Consider the following 20,254-nt stretch of genomic DNA (forward strand, 5'->3'; position numbering starts at 1 on the left):
TTGGTACGCACATGTGTAACACCTTTCCTTTTTTTTCTACGGCTTGATATAATTTTGTTGGTATGACCATCTTCATACTTTTCTAGGTACGTTTTTGTTTTAGATTTCGTGACCTAAAATATCGATTCGTTTGATTACGCCGCTATGTTTGATTTCTCAACTTAAAATACCGTCTACGCACTTTAGCCTACTTTAAGTCAATCTCTCGAAACATTAAAAATTGCATCTTAGTACGTGAAAATCTGAAAGCTAGATCAGAAGGTTTTTTATTTGTCTTTTTATTTTGCATCGTACAGTACGAAGAAAAATTATAAATGAACGAACCGCCCTGAATAACTTTTGACCTAATAATCGGATCTTCACTTTCTAGGACTCGTTCTTAATGGTTTGTGGAGGTGACGTAAAGAGTAGCAGTCTAATTAATAAGTGCAGATTATATTTTAAGTTACGAAATCAGACTCAAAAATGTACTTTCTCTGATTGAACATACCTTTTTTTAGACGGATTCAGCTTTCGGATTCTCACAACCTTTATAAGTGAATTGAAAAAATTTTGCACACAATTATAAAATTCGCTTGTCTAATGATAATTCTATGCAGAAAAATAACTTTTAATAAATGTTCATTATTTTTTATTATTTTATTTAATAATAGTCGAAAAAATTTGAATTGTAAGGTATCATTTTAAAGAGTGTAATTTTACATAGCAAAGTATTAAATTTGATCTAAATCGGTCAAATAGTTCTGCAGAAATCGAATTTGAAAGAAATCCTAGATTTAAAATTCAATTTCTCTGGAACTGTTCAACCAATTTCGATTCAATTTTGTATTTTTGCACTGCAAAATCGCACTCTTTAAAATGATGTAAAAATGTATGTACCTTACATTTAAAAAGCTTTTCGACTGTTATTAAATAAAATAATAAAAAATTATAAATGTTTACTGAATTTGTTAAAAAAATTATCAATGTTTACTAAAATGTTTTTTGCATGAAATTATCTTTGGCTAGGCAAATTTCATAATTGTAAATAAAAATTTTTCAATTCGCGTAAAAAGTTCTCGAGATATGGGGAAATGCACAAAAAGTATAGTTAACATTATGATTTTCAAAATTTGAGCAGCTCTCCAGATGAAACTATATTTCCCAGAATGCGGGTACCCCCTATATTTTGGTGGTCAGAGATTCGAATTCATCAACAAAAAAAATTGGTTTATTCAGAAAAATACGTTTTTGTGTCTGATTTTGTAACTTAAAATATCGTCTGCACTAATTAATTAGCATATATGAGGTTACCCTCTCAAACCATTAAGATTGAGTACCAGAACACGAAGATCCGATCATTAAATTAAAAGTTGTCAGGGCTGTTTTTTTCTTATTTTTATTTTATATATTTAAAAGGTATATTTATTAACTCGTTAATGAATATTGCGATAAGTATACATTCGTAAATTAGTCACTTATCTGATAAAATCCCGTCGTCCGAGTAACAAATGTATATTTAATTTTTTATATTTGTTTTATTTATTCATTTATGTGTGCTTTCTACACAAAAAATAATAATAATAAATAAATAAAACCTAATGGAGGCGAGCTGTGCTAACACTGCCTATTTTGTGTTATTGCTTTTAGATTTTTATTAATTTTGCTACGCCATTGTGTTCTTATTTAATGCATAGTTTATAATTAAGTTTTAATTAAGATAACAATAAATAAATAAATAATAATAATAAAGAAATAATAAAGAAATAAATAAATAATAATAATAAAAAAAATAATAAACAAGTAAAACTTAATATATGTTAACTGTGCTAACACTGCTTTTTTGTGTTATTGCTTTTAGATTTTCATTAATTTTGCTACGCCATTGTGTTTTTATTAAATGCATAGTTTATAATTAAGTTTTAATGTTTAATGATGTTTTAAATAAATTAATGGGTATTTTATTTTTCAGATTTCATTTATCTGATTATTGTCATCTTTATTTCTATTTGTTGCAAATTAAGAATAAATTTTTCAAAAACAATTTTAGCAAATAATTTTCCTTTTGGTTGAAAAGTGCATAACTGCAGTAGCCTTTCCTTTTCAAGCTTTAATTACTTCTAACTTTTAAAGTGATATTCTTATTTCAAATTATCTTACAACATACTTCTAATCATACCTAGAATTTATAAACATTACATATAAAATGGTGGAATGATAAATTGTTTAATTAAAAAAATACATTCATCTTGGAAATTAATTTAAGCACAAATGTTTTTCCGACTGGAAACAATTTATACAAACACAAAAATTGTCAGATTTTCAGAAAAGCAAAATTCAGTATTTTAATACAATCAATATATAAAATTATTATCTAAAGTTACGAAATTCAGTATGTAAAATTCTATATTTACTAGAAAATGCAATAGATTGATCGAATTCAATGAACTAAATATTTAACCATTTACTCTGAATTCAATCAGAGCTGAGATTCCGTTACTTTCTTGAATTTACTGGAATAACCAATCCGAAAACAAACTGCGTATGAAACAAAAAAATCTTTATTTGAAATAGAAGCACAATTAGATTTTAAGTAAATGACTTATTCAAACATATTAGTATTTTTCATAGAATTTTACATTAGTTAAACATTTTCGAGATGTCTTTTGTGTGCAAAACAATATTTCTTTGTACTTTTTTTTTGTTCCAAATTTACTTATCTATTACTTGTAAGTGGAATGTATGTATCTCCTTACGATAAGATCTTTCTTTCAATTTTTCAGCTTCTTCATGATGTTACATCATGCCTTCATCCCCTTTAATTGATTGTTTTTCTTTATTTTTCATAATTTTTGAATAATTAATAATCTAAAGGCTATATTAACCAGCTGCTTAAGTTTCTGTCATATTTACTAATGCACGTTCGAATGATCTGCTTTGTAGAATTGCTCCGTAAACATCGTATAACTGTATTCTAACCGTAATTCAACACGTTGTTTTTAACTAATTACTGTTATGATAACATTTGACCTTTGCTTGCTTAACATGTGTTAGCTTGATCCTTACAACATTCAATCCTGGTTTTATTGTTAATCCATTTCGAGATGGACTCCCCCCAGCTTTTATATATACAAACATTTTTATGCTATGTTAACTTAAGTGGCCCAATAAGAAAGAAAAGTTGTGGAAACGGGATTTTGGAAAGAAATTATTTGAACTATATGTATTGTGTAAATGTGTGTGAGATACAGAGTCACGTGATCAAAGAAAAGAAGAAGCAAAAAATACTATGAAACAAGTAACTTTGAAGGTATGTTACGTGTGGATTTAAAGTTATAATATTTGTTATTATTCGTAAAAAAATTAAGAATTTTACAAGGGAAAAAATTTTTAATGTTTGCGTAAAAGGTATTAAAGTTAACGAAAAATTAGTCCTAAAAAAACTTGGATTTATGAGGAATAAAAACGTATAAGGTCCTCGTTTAAATTCTTTTTTTAAGTGTTACCTCATTTCTTCTAGCCTTCAAAAAAAAAAGGTTTTAAATACTTTCTAGGTTAAAATATTAGTAATGAAAGAAAAATGATTTAATTCATTCTGGTTAATGAAGTGCAGACTTTAAAGCCTGCTTTACGTCAGATAAATGAATTTTCTCCAACTGTAAAATGATCTATTTCATTCTGGTTCATGAAATACATATTTTAATGCCTGTTTTTACGATAGATAAGTGTGATTTCTCCGACAAAACAATAAACAAGTAATTTGATTTGCAGTAAGATTAAATGAAAACGCACAATGCTCTAAAATGTGTTTGGGAAAGTTAAATTTGAAGTTGAGAACTGGGCTCTCTCACTTTCTTTATACTATACTTGAATCGCTTACTGTCCCGTTATGCAAATATAAGCTTACATATATTTTTTAATCTAAAATCCTACAATTTAAAGGCCAATGCAAAGTAATTAAATATTAATTCAGATATTACATGGGTTAGAAGAGAAAGAATGAAGGGAAAAAAATAAATGTGATTCGTGAATAAAACATTCGCTTATTGCTTCCTTATCACATTTGTGTTCTTATTTTGAATGCAAAAAGTATATGGTATTATCAAAGTTTTTAAGTAATTTGGAAAATAAATAATGTGTGTTATAATAAATTATTAAGTTATTATGTGTGTTAATATAAATTAGCATTAGTTAAAATTAATAAATTGGTGGTTTTCTTGTTTTAACTAACTCACGAACTCAACATAGTGAATAAAAGAATAGACATATTACTTAAATACCCAAAAAGCTCAAATAATAAACCAAATAGAGTGAGCTGGTCTTAATGCTAAACATAGTTATGTGAAGTTTTGTGCAAATTTGCTCTACTTGCGTTCAACTGCTCCAATATAGATAAACTAGTTTTGCTCAAAATAAACTTTTTTTTATAACAATACAAAATGCATAGTTAAACCTACAGCGAAAAAAATTATTTTCTTTACAACACTCCAAAAAAGTTTTTCTCATTAGTATTTGAATATGCTGAATTAAAACAAAAAAATTTGCATTTTAACTGCAAATCCAAAATCGAGTAAAATTATTGCTTTCAATAACTCCAAAAGTAAAACGTTAACGCAAATTTGCACAATTAGTGCTCTGAATTTCTTTAAAACCGTAAAAATTCCTACTCCAACAAAATGTCGATCCAATTCAACCTTATATAGAATTAAAACTTTTACTATTCAGCAGCAAACATTTAATAAAATATCGATGCTATTTACCGTTTAAAACTTTTCCTATTCAGTAAAAAATATTTATTAAAATATCCATCAACTTCAGCCTTAGATTTTAAAACTTTTGCTATTTAAAAGGAAACATTCAATGAAAACCCAATCCTATTTAACATTTAAAGCTTTTACTATCCAGCAGGACATATTTATTGAAAAATCACTTCAACCTTTTATAGCTTTTAAAATTTTCACTATTTAGCAGGAAACATTCCCTGAAAACTCAATACTATTTACCATTTCTAATTTTTACTATTCAGCAGGAAATATTTGCTAAAATATCCACCTACTTCAACCTTTCGTATCTTTTAAAATTTTTACTGTTTAGCAAGAAACATTCAAAGAAAACTCAATCCTATTTACCATTTAAAACTTTTACTATTCAGCAGGAAATATTCATTAAAAAATAAACCCACTTCAACATTTTATAGCTTTAAAACTTTTACTAGACAGGAAATATTCAATAAAAACTCAATCCTGTTTACCACTTAAGACTTTTACAATTCAGCAAGAAATATTCATTAAAAAATCCCTTCAACCTTTTTATAGCTTTTTAAATTTTCACTATTTAGCAGGAAACATTCAATGAAAATTCAATCCTATTTACCTTTTAAAACTTTTACTATTTAGCAGGAAAGTTTCAATGAAACCTTAATCCTATTTACCATTTAAAATTTTTACTATTTAGCAGGAAAGTTTCAATGAAACCTTAATCCTATTTACCATTTAAAACTTTTACTATTCAGCAGGAAATATTCATTAAAAAACCCACTCACTTCAACCTATTATAGCTTGTGAAACCTTTACTATTTATCAGGAAACACTCAATGAAAACTCAATCCTATTTGCCATTTAAAACTTTTACTATTCAGCAGAAAATATTCATTAAAAAATCCACTCACTTCGACTTTTTATAGCTTGTAAAACTTTTACTATTTAGCAGGAAACACTCGATTAAAACTCAATCTTATTTATCATTTAAAGCTTTTACTGTTGAGCAAAAAACGTTTTTAAAATATTCATCCTTTATAACCTCATGTAGCATATTAAAACTTTTATCACACGACAGGAAACAATCAACAAAATGTCGATCCCATTTACCAACTACTGAAGCAGGCTGGTGACTTAGGTGGCAACAATCCTAAAAAGGAACGGAGTGAAAAAGACTTTACTCTTTGTGGATCCCCAAGAGATCAGAGCAGCGGCGGCAGAAGCAACAGTTCTAGCCTGACGTCGCTTCAGCAGCAGAGATGGGTGAGATCGAATGCATCCTCTTCCGCATCTTCGTCCTCATCCTATCTTTTAACTGTGTCCGGTAACCAAGGTGATCATGCTTCCACGTCAGGTGAATAAAATATGATATTCTGCATTGACTCACAAATATGGTGTTAAGTATGCATTCAAAACCATCTTAGAAGCTATTTTCAAAAGATTTGTATGTTAGGATTCATTTTGTCCACATTACTTAAAGCTTTTTTTTTCCTGCCAGTTTGAATGCACAGAAAAACATGGCATTCATATTTTCGCTAAAAAATTAGAATAGTTATCAAATTTGTCAGAAATTTACTAAGCTCCTTTAAAACAGAAAGGTTATAGAATAATTTCTGACCCACAGGTGTCATGATGTACCTTAGTTTGATTAAAAGTAATAACTTTTGGGAAACACCACTCTAAATTCTTTCAAAAACAGAAAAATCTGAAAAAAATTTACAATTTTAAAACATAATTTTCGACAATAAAGAAATCAAGGGTCAGTTATTGACTCGTTAAGTTCCTTGCAGTAAATAAAATCTTTTGAAACATTTTTATCCTGAAAGTTTTTCGTTTTTAAAAAAGTTTTCAGCATGCTTTACTGATAAAATTCCAAATTAGTGTTTGAAAGAAAAGCTCATGATTAGTAAGTGATTTTTTGAAAGTTTACACTCTAGAGAAAATTTAAAAATAAGAATAATTCAAAAAACTCAACATTGATTAAAAAAAAGAGGAAAAGAAAAACCTTATGGTTAAAAACGTGGAAAAAAACACTTTACGAAAAGTGTTTATGGTTTTTTGATAAAGCTACTAAGATGGTTTATTATATTGAGCAATTCAATGATGCAATTTGTGGTTGTCCCCAAAAATATTTGAAACTGTGTGATAAAATCAATGCATACATTTTGTTTATTAATTAAGCAAATTATTACAAAAATATATGCTTTGGTACAAAACTGCACTGTGAAACTTGCTTTAAAACCTTGAAAACGTATGCTTTTCTTCAACATTTGCACTGTGGAAACTCTTGTAATACCTTGCTTTAAATCCTTGCATGTAATATTCTGTTCTATCTGTATTTCAGTTCTTATTTTCTTTTTCTTTTATGTTATTGAAGAACCAGTTTGTATTTTTCATCTTGGAATTGAACACATTTTTTTCGCTTAACTTATACTCTGATAATTCGAATCTTAAATTCAAATAGAATAACTACAACAAATAAAAAGTTTTAATTATTAATTTATTAAATTATTGTTTATTTCTTTTAAACATTTACATTTTTATATTATAATTTAAAGAAAAACGTTTCTCACGACAAATAAAAAATTTTAAAACATTTATCCGAAGAGGGTTTTTTTTTTTNGGTTTTTTTTTTTTTTTTTTTTTGAAAAAATATATCATTGGATACATATCTTATGAATAAATTCCTACATATATTATACGCAAATTAAACGCTTTTACTGATAAAATTAAAAGAAGAGAGATTCATGATTGGTATGTGTTTTTTAAAAGTTTACTCTTAACAGAAAATTTAAGAATAGGAAGAATTTTAAAAAAATCAGAGGCAGTTTATTGTACGCTAAATTTTGCAACAAATTTCCACAAAAATTTTCCATTAATTTTTTTATTCTGAAACGAAGTATTTTGTGTACTTGCACTAAACAGGCAACCACTCCACGAGTTTAAATTATAATGTTTGGTGTCCTCACACGACTCTGAACCAAACAACAGCTATATCAAAGAAAAAACTCTTTCTTCATTTTAGTTCATTTAGTTTTTACATTCTTTTTTCATTTTGGTACATAATGGAAAGAAATGGCACTCTTACAAGTTTCTGATTTAAACATCAAATATCAAGTATATCAAAAGCTTTTGACATAACAGTAAAAAACTTCTATTCCAAAAAAAAAGCTAAGACAAAGAAGAGATACAATAATAAATATATTCTATATTAATAACTTTCTCTATTCAGCTCAAAAAAATTAAAAACCCTAAAAATTCCCCACTTAACTGTAAAATAACTTGAGAAAAAACGCACTGAAAATAACCAAATAATAAATTAATTCTACAAAAGTCATAAAGTTTAGCACATTACTAAAAATTATTTCCTTATAATAATTTTGAAATAATTAATAATTATTTTGTGTATATATATTTAAAATTTGGCATTCGCACTTGGTAACCAACACTCGTATGCTGTTTACTTGTATATATTAGCTAAATATATTTTACTAAAAACTAATTTTTTTAAATACTCATGTATAGAGAAGTTGAAAACAGAACAAATAATATATTTTTGTCTAAGTAATAATTCAACTGATGTATATGATTAGATTAAATATTAAGTAGAGACATACAGCACTGGTCAAATTATTTGGGTGATTTAGTATTTAACTACTTTAGTAAATGATTGTTCCAAAAAAGATGATATTTTCATCTTAAGCTATATTTTAAACGCTTTTACATGAATGCATTAAGAAAACCTCGTAAAAAATTTTCTCGATGAGCTAATGAAAACTAAACACTTTCTTTTCATTCCTAATTCCATTAAAAATAATTTTACCTTACAATCTACTTTAGTGAATAATAATTTACTTCGGTGAATAGTGAGTTTACACCTCCTTGCGTATCTGACTCATTTCTCTAAGCACACATCGAATCCAGAATTTATTTTAATGAACCCTATAGATGACATTTATAATTATTTTTTTAAGAAAATAAAAAATTAAGCAAAATTCCGTGATTTATGACTAAATTTTTAAGTTGGAAGGTTTATGATTAGAATTACATTATTTATAACTAAATATGCGCGGTGTTTCACAATTACTGCCCTTAATTTATATTTTTAGAATCCTTGTCGAAAATCCTTGAAATTCTTTTTAAATCCTTGTAAAAGTGAACGCACGTCACTTGTCACGAATTTATATTTAAGAGAGGAAAAGGAGAAAAAAAGATTTCAGATATCTAATGAACCACCACTGAGGAGAACAGGACTGAAAGCAGTGAATCTTTTTTTATTGCAGAATTAGAGTTAAAATGAAATTATTCGAAACCCTTCAAAGTTTCATAGGGCTACCAAGCTGGCTCCTCCGCCTTCCTCACTCATGATTCGGCAGATTTTAAGCTTTTTTTTCTTTGTTTGTTTGTTTCTTTCTCGCGTAAATATTAATCCTGATTTTCTAATGTGCATACTCTTTTTTTACTTCGTTTTAACAAGAACTCTATAAAGAGAGGTGATTATGGAACACCCTATAAAAAAAAAGCTTCATACTTTATGCTAAATTACACATTCAAGCTAAAACACTGCTCATCATTTAATACCTGACCTGAATACAGGGTCATTCATAATTCCCTACGGGGTTTCGAAGCGTTATAGTAAAAAAACGAAGACGAATATGGCAAAAAAGAACATATGAAATTATTCCGAAAGTATTCAAGCTTTAATTTAAGCAGTTGCCGGTAGATGGCAGTAACATGTACCACTGATGCCAATTGTATGAAAGAAAAATGGCGTTTACAGGCGGAGGGAATTATGAATAACCCTGTACATATAATTGAGAATAATTTGACCAGTACTGTATAAGATTTGTCATGTCAACGAGTTCCTAGAGGTGATCCAAATGTCTGTTATTTCTATGTGTATGTTACTCTGTTCTGTCCTTCATTTTTCAGTTTCTTCCTTTTTCTGTAAATTATGAGTTCTTTAATAAAACTTCTTTCTTTTCCTGCTTCTTGTATCCTCTCTGCTTCCTCTCATTCTACTTCCTGCACTGTATTCATGCACTCTCTTCCTCTATATAAACACTTTCATTTATCACTTTCCCTGTTTCTTCAATTAAAAAAAAAAAAAANTTCAATTTAAAAAAAAAAAAAAGAAATCTCAAAATGAAATTTGAGAAACTATAGTATTATTTTATAACCGAAGGATAAATGCTGCCGTAAAAAATTGTGTATATGTAAACATGTTCGGCATACTATGACTACATTCCTTTATATCGATTTTAAAACTGCTGCGCCGACATTCCTTATATCAGTGTCTAAGAATGTTGTTTCAATGTTCACTATATCGAATTTAGGAATACTGTGTCGACATTCTTTTACATTGATTTCAGGAATGTTGTGTCGATCTTCCTCAGATCGATTTTTAAGAATGCTGCATCGACATTCCTGCTACTTATTTTACAAATGAAGTGTCGACATTATAAAAATTATCGACATTATCGGTTTTGAGAATGTTGCGTCGACATTCCTCACATCGATTTCAGGAATGCTCAATCGATATTTCTTACATCGATTTTTAAGAATGCTGCTTCGACATTCTTCATATCAGTTTTAGGAATGCCGTGTCAACATTCATCGTAGGATATAGACACAATCCATTCCGAGCCTTTCAGTCTTGACTTAGAAGTTTAAATTAAAACTAAATTTAATTTGACTATAAAATAATCTAAAAATATTTGAAATAACCTTCTCCGAAGCTACCACCGCCTCAAAAAAATTTTTTACCACGTGCTCTTTTTACTTTCATAAAGCAACAACGATTGGATTAAAAGAAGCATATACAATTTTGTAAATTTTAAGAGAAATGCTTAAGAAACATTCCAAGTAACTGTTATTGATAATCTCATTACTTTTTTAATTATTTTTTGTCAAATCAGATTTGTTGTGATAGAGAGCCTCACAATTCAAATTAACGAAAACTATGAGCAGAAATAATAATATTTTTGAAAACACGTACTCTTATGTCTGAAAACGAGCAAAAGGTCTCCCTCTATTTAGAGTTTCTTTTTATGGATTAAATAGTTTATATTTCAGACCTTTCAAAACAAAGGAAATAGTAATCTCGGTAAAATTATAATATTTTACACCCACGTGTCTTATGGCTGAAGATAAAAAAAACTGTTTTAAAATTTTCCGCTTAATTTTGCATTTGCAAAATTTTAATTTTTACATGTTTTCATGAAATTCAACTATAGAATCCTAATAAACACATAATTGGTATTTTTTTTTCTGTTTTTTAGAAGAAGAAAATGGCTGAACAATCTACCGTCTTCTGTTTAAAAAAATTAAAATATTTAAATTAGGGTGGTCTAAATTAATATTTATATAAGACAGGTTTTCAGATCGATTTTTAGACATAAACAGATTTTTAGAATTGCATCACTTCTCCATCGTTTCGAATAAACTTCTCGTCAATTCGTTTGGCAAGATGACTTTTCGACGAGCTGAAAGGAAGGATAGGGAGTTACATATTATATTCAATAAAGTACAATAAAAGGTCTAAAAGTTTGGATAATAAATAGAAACAAGATGAAATGTTCCAATCTCAGTGCGCAAATTATGGAGATTATTTTTACATGCATATAGATTTTGTTATGTGTATGCAGATTCAGTATAAGTTCATAGTTTTTAGTATGTAAGAAACTCTATAGAAAACATTGGTTTCTTAGCTATTTTACGTCAAAGTTTTTTTTTAGTGAGCGATTGCAAGCAGAGGGTGGAGTAATTTACATTACGAGAATAAAATTTGTTATAGGATGTTTAATCGAAACAGCCATTTGTTTTAGGCACATCAAAATTTCATTTTAAAATGTCAAACGAAGCTAATGATAAGTAATCACACTCTCACAGTTTACTTTTGAAATCAATCAAGTTATGTCAAAGGGACACGAATTCTCATTTTATATAAATTGATGAAGTATATTAAGAATTTAACTTTTCAAACTTTGACGTTACAATGCAACATAAGGAGCAAGAATGACTGTAATACGTAAATATTTTTTGCACATATTATGTAGGGCAAACAAATGCTTACAAGCATTTAATATTGCTGTATTTTCATTTAAGTTAAACAATCTATGAAAACTGACAAATATAAGTTCATAGGTTTACACTATGAACTTAGACAAATTCAGCAATAAAAAGTCTTTTATACGAAAAATTGAAGAAAAAAAATTAAAAAAAGTTTAGATTATCAACAAAAAAAATATTGAAAACAAATTGCTAACTTATTATACTTAAATTAATAATTTAAATTTTACAACTCGTTTTAATCCAAAATTTTAGAATTACAATTGGGAAACACTGAATATATAAAACTTCATTCAAAATAGAAATAATAAAACTTCAATCATTTATAATTCAGGTGACAATATTCGCGTGAACTTTGGTATTACTTGAACGTTAAGTTATGTCATTAATATCATTTTATTGGGATTAATTGATAATTAAATGTACAGTTTAATAGCACAATATCCGGAATGTGCTACACTGTTCCCAACTCAAATGACATTACTATTCCAAGACAAAAGTTTTTTTTATGGTAAGCTTCACGTTAAAAAAAATGAACATATTAAAGAAATATCTCTTAAGATTTTAGTACGCGTAATTATCCTAGTAGGGAGAAAATTTTCTAGTGACGTGGTAATTTTGAAATCAGATTTATGGGTAATAATATCCAAGATTGAAGTTACTCGGAGAAAATCTTATGTTAGATAGTTTAAATTTTCCACTGTGCTACTAAAGTGTCTAGTCTAACGGAACCACGATGCAACGTAAATTAAACTACACTGTAAATTACCCCACTATAACTGATCGAAGAGGATATTTTTTAAGTATATTTTGCCTAAGCATATTTATTGAAACTCTTAAATGTAATAAACCGTTTTAAAATTTTAAAGCACCCGCTTAAAATATACCAATTCAAGTTCTCTCAGAATTTAAGTTGTTGTAATTACATTAATTTCGTTGTATTTTAGAAATCAATCCTGAAAAAAAAAGTCAATTTACCTTTTGAAGTTTGAACATAATCTCAGAAAGTGAAAATACAATTTAATTCATGACATTTTAAACCGAGAACTAATTTGAAATAGAATCAAGGGGTTTGTAAAATTAAATTCAATGTAGTGTATTCTAAATAATACAATATAAAATTTCAATTAAGAAATTTCTTTTACTTTTACAAAATCTAAATAATCTGATCTATATTATAAAAGAAAAATTATACAAAATCTAAAAAGGTGTTTTTATGATCATGGTTGTTTTACTCTGCTACCTTCAATCAATTTCCTTCTTTTGTTTGATAGAACTTTAAAGACTTACATTTTTACATTTTTTCGCCCCAAAACAATTATTAGCATCTTAATTGAATATGAAAACTCGGTTTGCAGTGAATATTTTCAACCTTAATTACTTGTGACAGTAAAATGCGCAACATACTGTTGAATCCATTAAATTTTTAAATGATGTTCTTTTTCAAAAACCGAATTCTTAATTGATAACGAGATATTAATGGTTTCCCTTCTTACAAACTTTTTCTCAGTCCATTTACTCTTTGTAAGAAGGAATGAAAGATCTTTTTTTTTTAAAAAATCGTAATTTTATCTTTTAAAAAATTGACGGATCGCTTAAGAAAGAGACCTGAGCTTTGTCCAATTAAAGAAATATTTTTTTTTGTCGTGTATAAAAATTACAACTTTATTTTAATGGATTCCGCACAAATCTCAAGGAAAATAAGTTATGACGTATTTCTTTGAAACTAAGGATGTTGAAAATTCTAATTAAAAGTTTCAAGCATGAATTTAATAACGTGATAGTGGGTACCACGACTGGGGAGGGGAGATATTTAAACATTCCTATCTAGGGGGTATCATTTTTCCTTTGTTCTAAATCGAATAAGACTAAACCTGAAATGATAGCAATTAAAAGTTTTTGTAAAGCAGCATAAATTTTGACTTATACATATTGATGGGTCTAATATTACTATAGATCAAGTCAGGTTTTAAAAGTTAAAAGAGTTATTAAGTTTTTATGAGTAAACATTACAATTTTCGGCTTGTAAAAAGTGACGTATCTGATATTGTTAGCGATATGAAAAGTCAGACAGTATTTTTTTTAAATACCTTTTTACTCTTAATCAAATAAAAACCAAGTTAATTCGATAGAAAGGCATAAAGGTGTATTATAAATAAGAAATTACAATTTTCATACATTAAATTTACGTAACTCTTAAACTATTAGTTCGATTTACTTATTCTTAGTCTCATTAAATGTATAGTCAAACAATGCATAAAAATTCAGAACTATGTTACCTTATATAGCAATACCAGATGTCTAAATAGGTATAAGTATAAATTGTACTTTTTTACATAAACGCTTTTATAACTTTTGCACTGTTTGTCCTACTTATTTCATTTTAGTCTCACATAATTCTACGTAATAAAAAACTCAGGAATCAATGCTTAGTTTGCATAAATAGTATTGTTCTGCACGAAAATAGATTCGATTCAGCATTAGAAAAAATATCTGGTAACAATACCTCACATGCCTAGATAGGAATGTCTGGTGCATAAATAGATTTAGTTCAAAATTTGAACTGTTTTTACTTAAAATCTTAATTATTTCGAAACCATTAGTCTCATGTACTTAGCTTCGGTTTCATTCGATTTGGCGTTTAAAAAAATTTTTTACTTGAAAGTTAGCAGTATTAAAGTATAAAGCAGTACTCTCGTCTTGTTAGCAGTATTAAAGATTCTCTCAATTTCCTCCTTCCCTTGTCACAAATCTCAAATATCCATCAAGTTTTCTTTTCTTTTTCTTCTTTTTTTAATCTACCATGCATAAGGAGGAATAAGATCATTCACAATGCTTATTCACAAGAACGCACATGATACGTAATTATGAAACCAACTAATTATTAAAATTAAAAATTTTCAAAACTAACATTTATTTCAGGCAATTAAAAAATAACTTAATTCATTATTTAAAAAAATAATTTGATAACTTTTATTGGAAACACTCTACGATGTTTTGGAGAAATTTAGTCAATGAAGAAATCTTATAAGACTCGTTCCTAAGCAGTTAGATAGAATTCTTTCACTTTCCTCGTCAATACCCATTTTTTCTTTCTGTTGCTAGGCAACGGAATTTAATGAAAAGAAATTTCCTCTAAACCCCGTAAAATATTATATTCTTAGTTATAGTTAAAAACGAAAGCTTGACTTAAATATTCGTTTAAAAATTCTTTAAGAAACAATTAACCGTGCAGATCTGAATTGTGGACGTCTATTTTTTTTTAAGAATTCTATTAAATTCTGAAAATATTAAAATAGCTTACTATCAATAAAAACACTTAAAAAAGTACTAATCTCTGGGACAGGGGTTTCCAACTTACATGAGTCCGGGGGCCACAATTAAAATCACAAATCAAATGGAGGGCCGCAACTTTGTCAGCATTTTATGTAGGACTCTTTTATGAAGAAACATTAAATATTACTGTCAGATTTCCACCAGGTCTTACAAAACAAAAGTATTGAATTACAAATTAAAATAAGAAGTAGATTTTTAAAAATATTCAATTGTTATTAATAATATTTTAAAAAATATTAAATAAGTAATAAAAATTTGGGCTACAATAATTTTAATGTGCAATGTATAAAACAATTTATGTGCAACAGATATCTAATTGCTAACTTTAAAAAGGTTAGTATTAAAATTTACATAGTAGCATACAAAATGTTCAATGAGAAAATTGAGGTTTGTCTGCTGCAACTACCTGACTTGTAAGTTTTAANAAGAGCAACATACACAATTATTTTTGTATTTGAATAAATATTTTCTTGGATGCAAAACCTGAGAAATAATTTTTTTTGCACCGTTGGTATGTTAAATTTCACAGAGACGAAGAAATTAGGTTTTTATTAACGAGAAAAGTATTTTAAACCCATATTGATTTTTTACGAAAATTGTCCGCAAAAAATGACAACTAACACATTTTAGTTCTCGGGCCACAAAAAAAGGCTCCGCGGGCCGCCAGTTGGAAACCCCTACTTTAGGATATCAAGAGTTGGAAGAAATGTTCAATTTTTATGTAAATTTAAAAAATAAAATTTAAATCTGATAAAATGTACAGTTTAAGGGTTTCAATGGTTGCTATACTGAACTAAATGCAAACGTCATGACGCACTCAATGTAAAGGAAATAAAATGTTATAATGTTGCTGTAAAATAAGTCTGATGCCAAATTAACATGGAAACATAACAAAATAAGAGGTAGAAAGCTTTATTATGTTTGAATAAAGGGTTTAATGGCGCTACAGTAGGAGGATATTGCGTCATTAAATTCTACATTCGATACCTAATCAGACTCAAGTAATGTTACCCACTCAAAGTAATTTAATAGCATTTATAGTAACTTATATAGTAACTTAATAGCAATAAAAATAGCTGACTATCACTTCATAGTATAATTTTTGTTTGTTTGTTAATTCATATTTTCAGAATGTGTTCAAATAAAAAAAAGTCTTTCAATAATGTTATCAAAATGATTCAATAATTCATTTAAATTTATCAACAAAAATGCTAAAAGAACTTTGAGGAGTTTAAATCTGATTATAAAACAAAAGTTATTTTCCGAATGAAATACATTTTTCAAATAAATGAAATATTATTTTCAAAAAATAATTTTTAAAAAGTGAAAAAGCATATTACTGAATTTTCTCCATTACGCAAAACTTTTTTTTTTCTCCCATATATTTCAGTTTACAAGAAACTCTCTCGGTAAATTAAAATTATTGTTAAAAATAATTGTTAAAGTTTAAAAATCTCGGTTAAAAATGATTGTTAAAGTTTTCCCTAGAGTTAAAAATTTTGTCTAGGAACTTACTGTTTAAAATAACATTAGAATGGATATAGTATATGTTACTAATATTGTTTTGAATTCTTAAAGATTACTTAATTTCTATTTAGTATAATTATTTAAAATGTTTTTCCTCCAAGATCTTATGCTACAATAACCATTTTTCAATCAGCTAACATTTCTTCTGCAATGTAGTTTTTAAAAAAGAAATGGTATAGTTTTTCTCTCTTCAATATAATGCCCTCGTGATAATGCGAAAAGTTATTGACTAAAAAACAATACCAGCATGAATATACATGTTACTATTGTATTCTAATCTTAACGAATTTTAATTTCTAATTGGTGTTTTGACATCTAAATATTTAAAAAGTTTGTCGTAAGAGATCATAGTGTTATTGTCAATTTCAAAACAATTATAAATCATATTATTCATGTCAAACATTCTCAGTAAAACCCTGGTGTTTAAAAAAAATCTAAACGTCAAAATTATTTTGAAAATTATTTTAATATGCTATGTTAAAATTCTTTGTTTAAAAAGTTCTAATTAAATGTTGAAATTAATTCATATTAATTCGATGTTAAGATTATGCATGTACTCAGCACGTAACTTATATTTGTTTTAACAATTGTTTTAATTAGAGTATAATTGATGCACTTAATGCAGAAAAACACAAGACAATTGAATAGCTAAGTGAGAGCACATGTGAAGTAAAATATTGATAACATATTTCCATGCTTAACGGCATGACAAAGTTGACTATAGTTACAGATATTTTTTAAATAATACTGTTTTCAATGCAAAAATATAGTTTCTAAAATATTTCTGATGTTTGAATGATAATTTTACTTAACGTATTTTTCTCTCAAACTTCACTCATGCTTTTTCTGTATCAAGTGGTCAATTCTAAAAATCAGAATGCATGATAATGGTGTTTTATGTATTTCATGTGTCAGAATAAAATAAAACTATATTCCCTTTCCTATTCAATTTGACTCTTAAATTTACCCAAAATCTCGATATCTGTTGTTATAAAATTATATTTTTTCTCTTTGTAAATCAGCTATGGGAGGAAACAGGATCATTGTATCAGGTATATATGTTCTTTTAAATGTGTGGAATAAAACAGCACACTATTTTTTTTAACTCGCAAGTTCAATTCGTTTACGAATGCATGATTCGCTTTAAATCAATCTAAATGTATTTGATGTGTGTCTCTTTTTGTGATGTATGACATTAAAAAGCATTCACACGTTTGGAAATTTAAATACATATATACAAGATGTTTCTATATTAAAAGAACAAACTTTAAAAGAAAAGAATTCAATTCCTAAACATTCTTTTCGGTCAGTATTGGAGATTTTAAAAATTTTAAAAATACATAATCTAAGCACAATTTTCATACAGAATTAAACAACTTTTACTATGAAAAATTTACAATTCCTAAACACAGTTTTCGTACTAACAGTTGGGCTGAAAAGTTCGTAGGCTGACACATAGATGGGGCTACTATTATTAAAAGCATATGATTTTTAGTCAATTCTAACCTTCGAAAGACACGTGTATAAATTTGACAGCTGTCGAACTAACAGTTTGTGAGATGTAGTATTTTTAGTGAAGCAACTTTTGTTAGTTTAAAAACAATGGATAAAAAGGAATTTCGCGTGTTTATAAAGCATTGCCTTCTGGCGAAAAAAAATACTCTTGAAGCCAAGGATTTTCTTGAAAAACATTATTCGAACTCTGTACCAGGAAAATCAACCATTGAGATGTGGTTTGCTAAGTTTAAACGAGGCGAAATGAGCACCGACGACGATGCACACAGTGGACGCCCCAAAGAGGCTGTTACCGACGAAAACATCAAAAAAGTCCACAAAATAATTTTAGATTACCGTAAAGTGAAGTTGATCAAAATATCTGAGACTCTAAAGATATCAAAGGAAAGTGTTAGACATATCGTGAATGAATATTTGGGTATGAGAAAGCTCTAGGCAAAGTGGGTGCCGCACGAGCTCACAATTGACCAAAAACAACAACGAATTGATGATTCTGAGCTGTGTTTGAAGCTGTTTAATCGTAATAAATCTGAATTTATGTGTCGATATATGACAATGGGTGAAACATGGCTCCATAATTTCACACCGGAGTCCAATCGACCGTCAGCGAGTGAACTGCACGAGAAGAACCAACTCCAAAGCTTGGAAAGATGCAAAAGTCAGCAGGCAAAGTTATGGCGTCAGTATTTTAGAATGCTCATGGTTTAATATTCATTGACTATCTTGAAAAAGGAACAACCATCAACATCGACTATTACATAGCGTTATTGGAGCGTTTGAACTACGAAATCGCAGAAAAACGGCCCTATTTGAAGAAGAAGAAAGTGCTGTTTCATCAAGACAATGCACCGTGTCACAAGTCATTGAAAACGGTGGCAAAATTATATAAGTTGGTCTTCGAATTGCTTCCGCATCCACAATATTCTCCAGATCTGGTCCCCAGTGACTTTTTCCTGTTCTCAGACCTCAAGAGAATGCTCACTGGAAAGAAATTTAGCTCGGATGAAGAAGTAGTCACAGAAACTAAGCCCTATTTTGAGGCTTAAGACAAATCGTACTATAAAAATGGTATCGAAAAGTTATACGACCGCTATAATTGTTGTATCGCCCTTGCGGAAACTATATTGAATAATAAAATGAAATTTTATCCAAAAAAAATTTTTTTCTATGTTAACCTACGAATTTTTCAGCCCACCTGTTATATTAATGAGCTTTAATGAAATGACATACAATTGTTTAAGGCAGTTTTTTCTATTATTTAAGAACTTCAAAAAAAGAACATTAACTAAACACAATTTTCATTCATCATTTAAGAACTTTATGGAAAAGAAGCGTATTAATTCATGAATGGTTTAGAATTCGACTTAAATACTACCACAACTTTACAGTCTACCGTTACAAAAAAAATTTCAACCAGAACAGAAAAATCTTAGTATGATTTTTTTCCATTAAAACCAGTAGAACACAATTTTTATACGCAAACGATTTTTAAAATATTTTGTCCACATTAATCTCATATTCTTAATTTCAAATTGTTGTTTGTTTGTTTTTTTCTTCAAAATAGATGCATTTTTAAGATTTTTTAGAGGCTAGGAACAAATTTTTAAAAGTTATCTTAAAACCAAAAATTCATTTTGCATATATTTCGCATTCTTTTGATAGGAAATATGTTAGCCTTCGAAGTTTAAACATCTCAACACTATTATTGCAATTTAATATTTTTTTTAAAAAAATATAATACCCAATCTGCGTAATATGATCATGTCATCATAAATATTTGCAAGATTATTTTTTTTAATACTTTAAAGTACAAAGAGTACAAAGCCAGGATTTTAATAACATTGAAACTGGCATATGCCTAGAACTTTTGGGCAAAAATTCTGCTTTCTTTTAAAAGAACCAATGTAATATTATTTCCCTTTTTTAAAAGTTAGAAATCTTTAAATTTCGCAATGGGACAAAAACTGCGTATCTTTAAGGTATGAAGAACATTTTGTATTCTAGGGTTTAAAAGAATTTAAGGTTCGTTCGATTAATTGTGAGACATCTTGCTTGTAATTTACGCATGC

At 27.9% G+C, this 20,254-nt stretch overlaps 1 protein-coding gene across 3 annotated transcripts in view; it reads left to right on the forward strand.

The window, feature by feature from the left end:
* Window positions 1–20,254, forward strand: part of LOC107445181 (SH3 and cysteine-rich domain-containing protein) — a 181,208-nt gene that overhangs the window by 132,013 nt on the left and 28,941 nt on the right. For 2 of the 3 annotated variants that reach the window (XM_071184157.1, XM_043045475.2), the window contains exons 14-15: window positions 5,815–6,090; window positions 17,693–17,722. The exons of the other annotated variant lie outside the window; for it this stretch is intronic. In XM_071184157.1, the coding sequence (XP_071040258.1) occupies window positions 5,815–6,090; window positions 17,693–17,722 (306 nt within the window). The remainder of the gene's footprint in view (window positions 1–5,814; window positions 6,091–17,692; window positions 17,723–20,254) is intronic. 3 annotated transcript variants of the gene reach the window in all.

The sequence above is a fragment of the Parasteatoda tepidariorum genome, chromosome 1 (assembly GCF_043381705.1).
Source record: "Parasteatoda tepidariorum isolate YZ-2023 chromosome 1, CAS_Ptep_4.0, whole genome shotgun sequence".
Taxonomy (NCBI): Eukaryota; Metazoa; Arthropoda; class Arachnida; order Araneae; family Theridiidae; genus Parasteatoda; species Parasteatoda tepidariorum.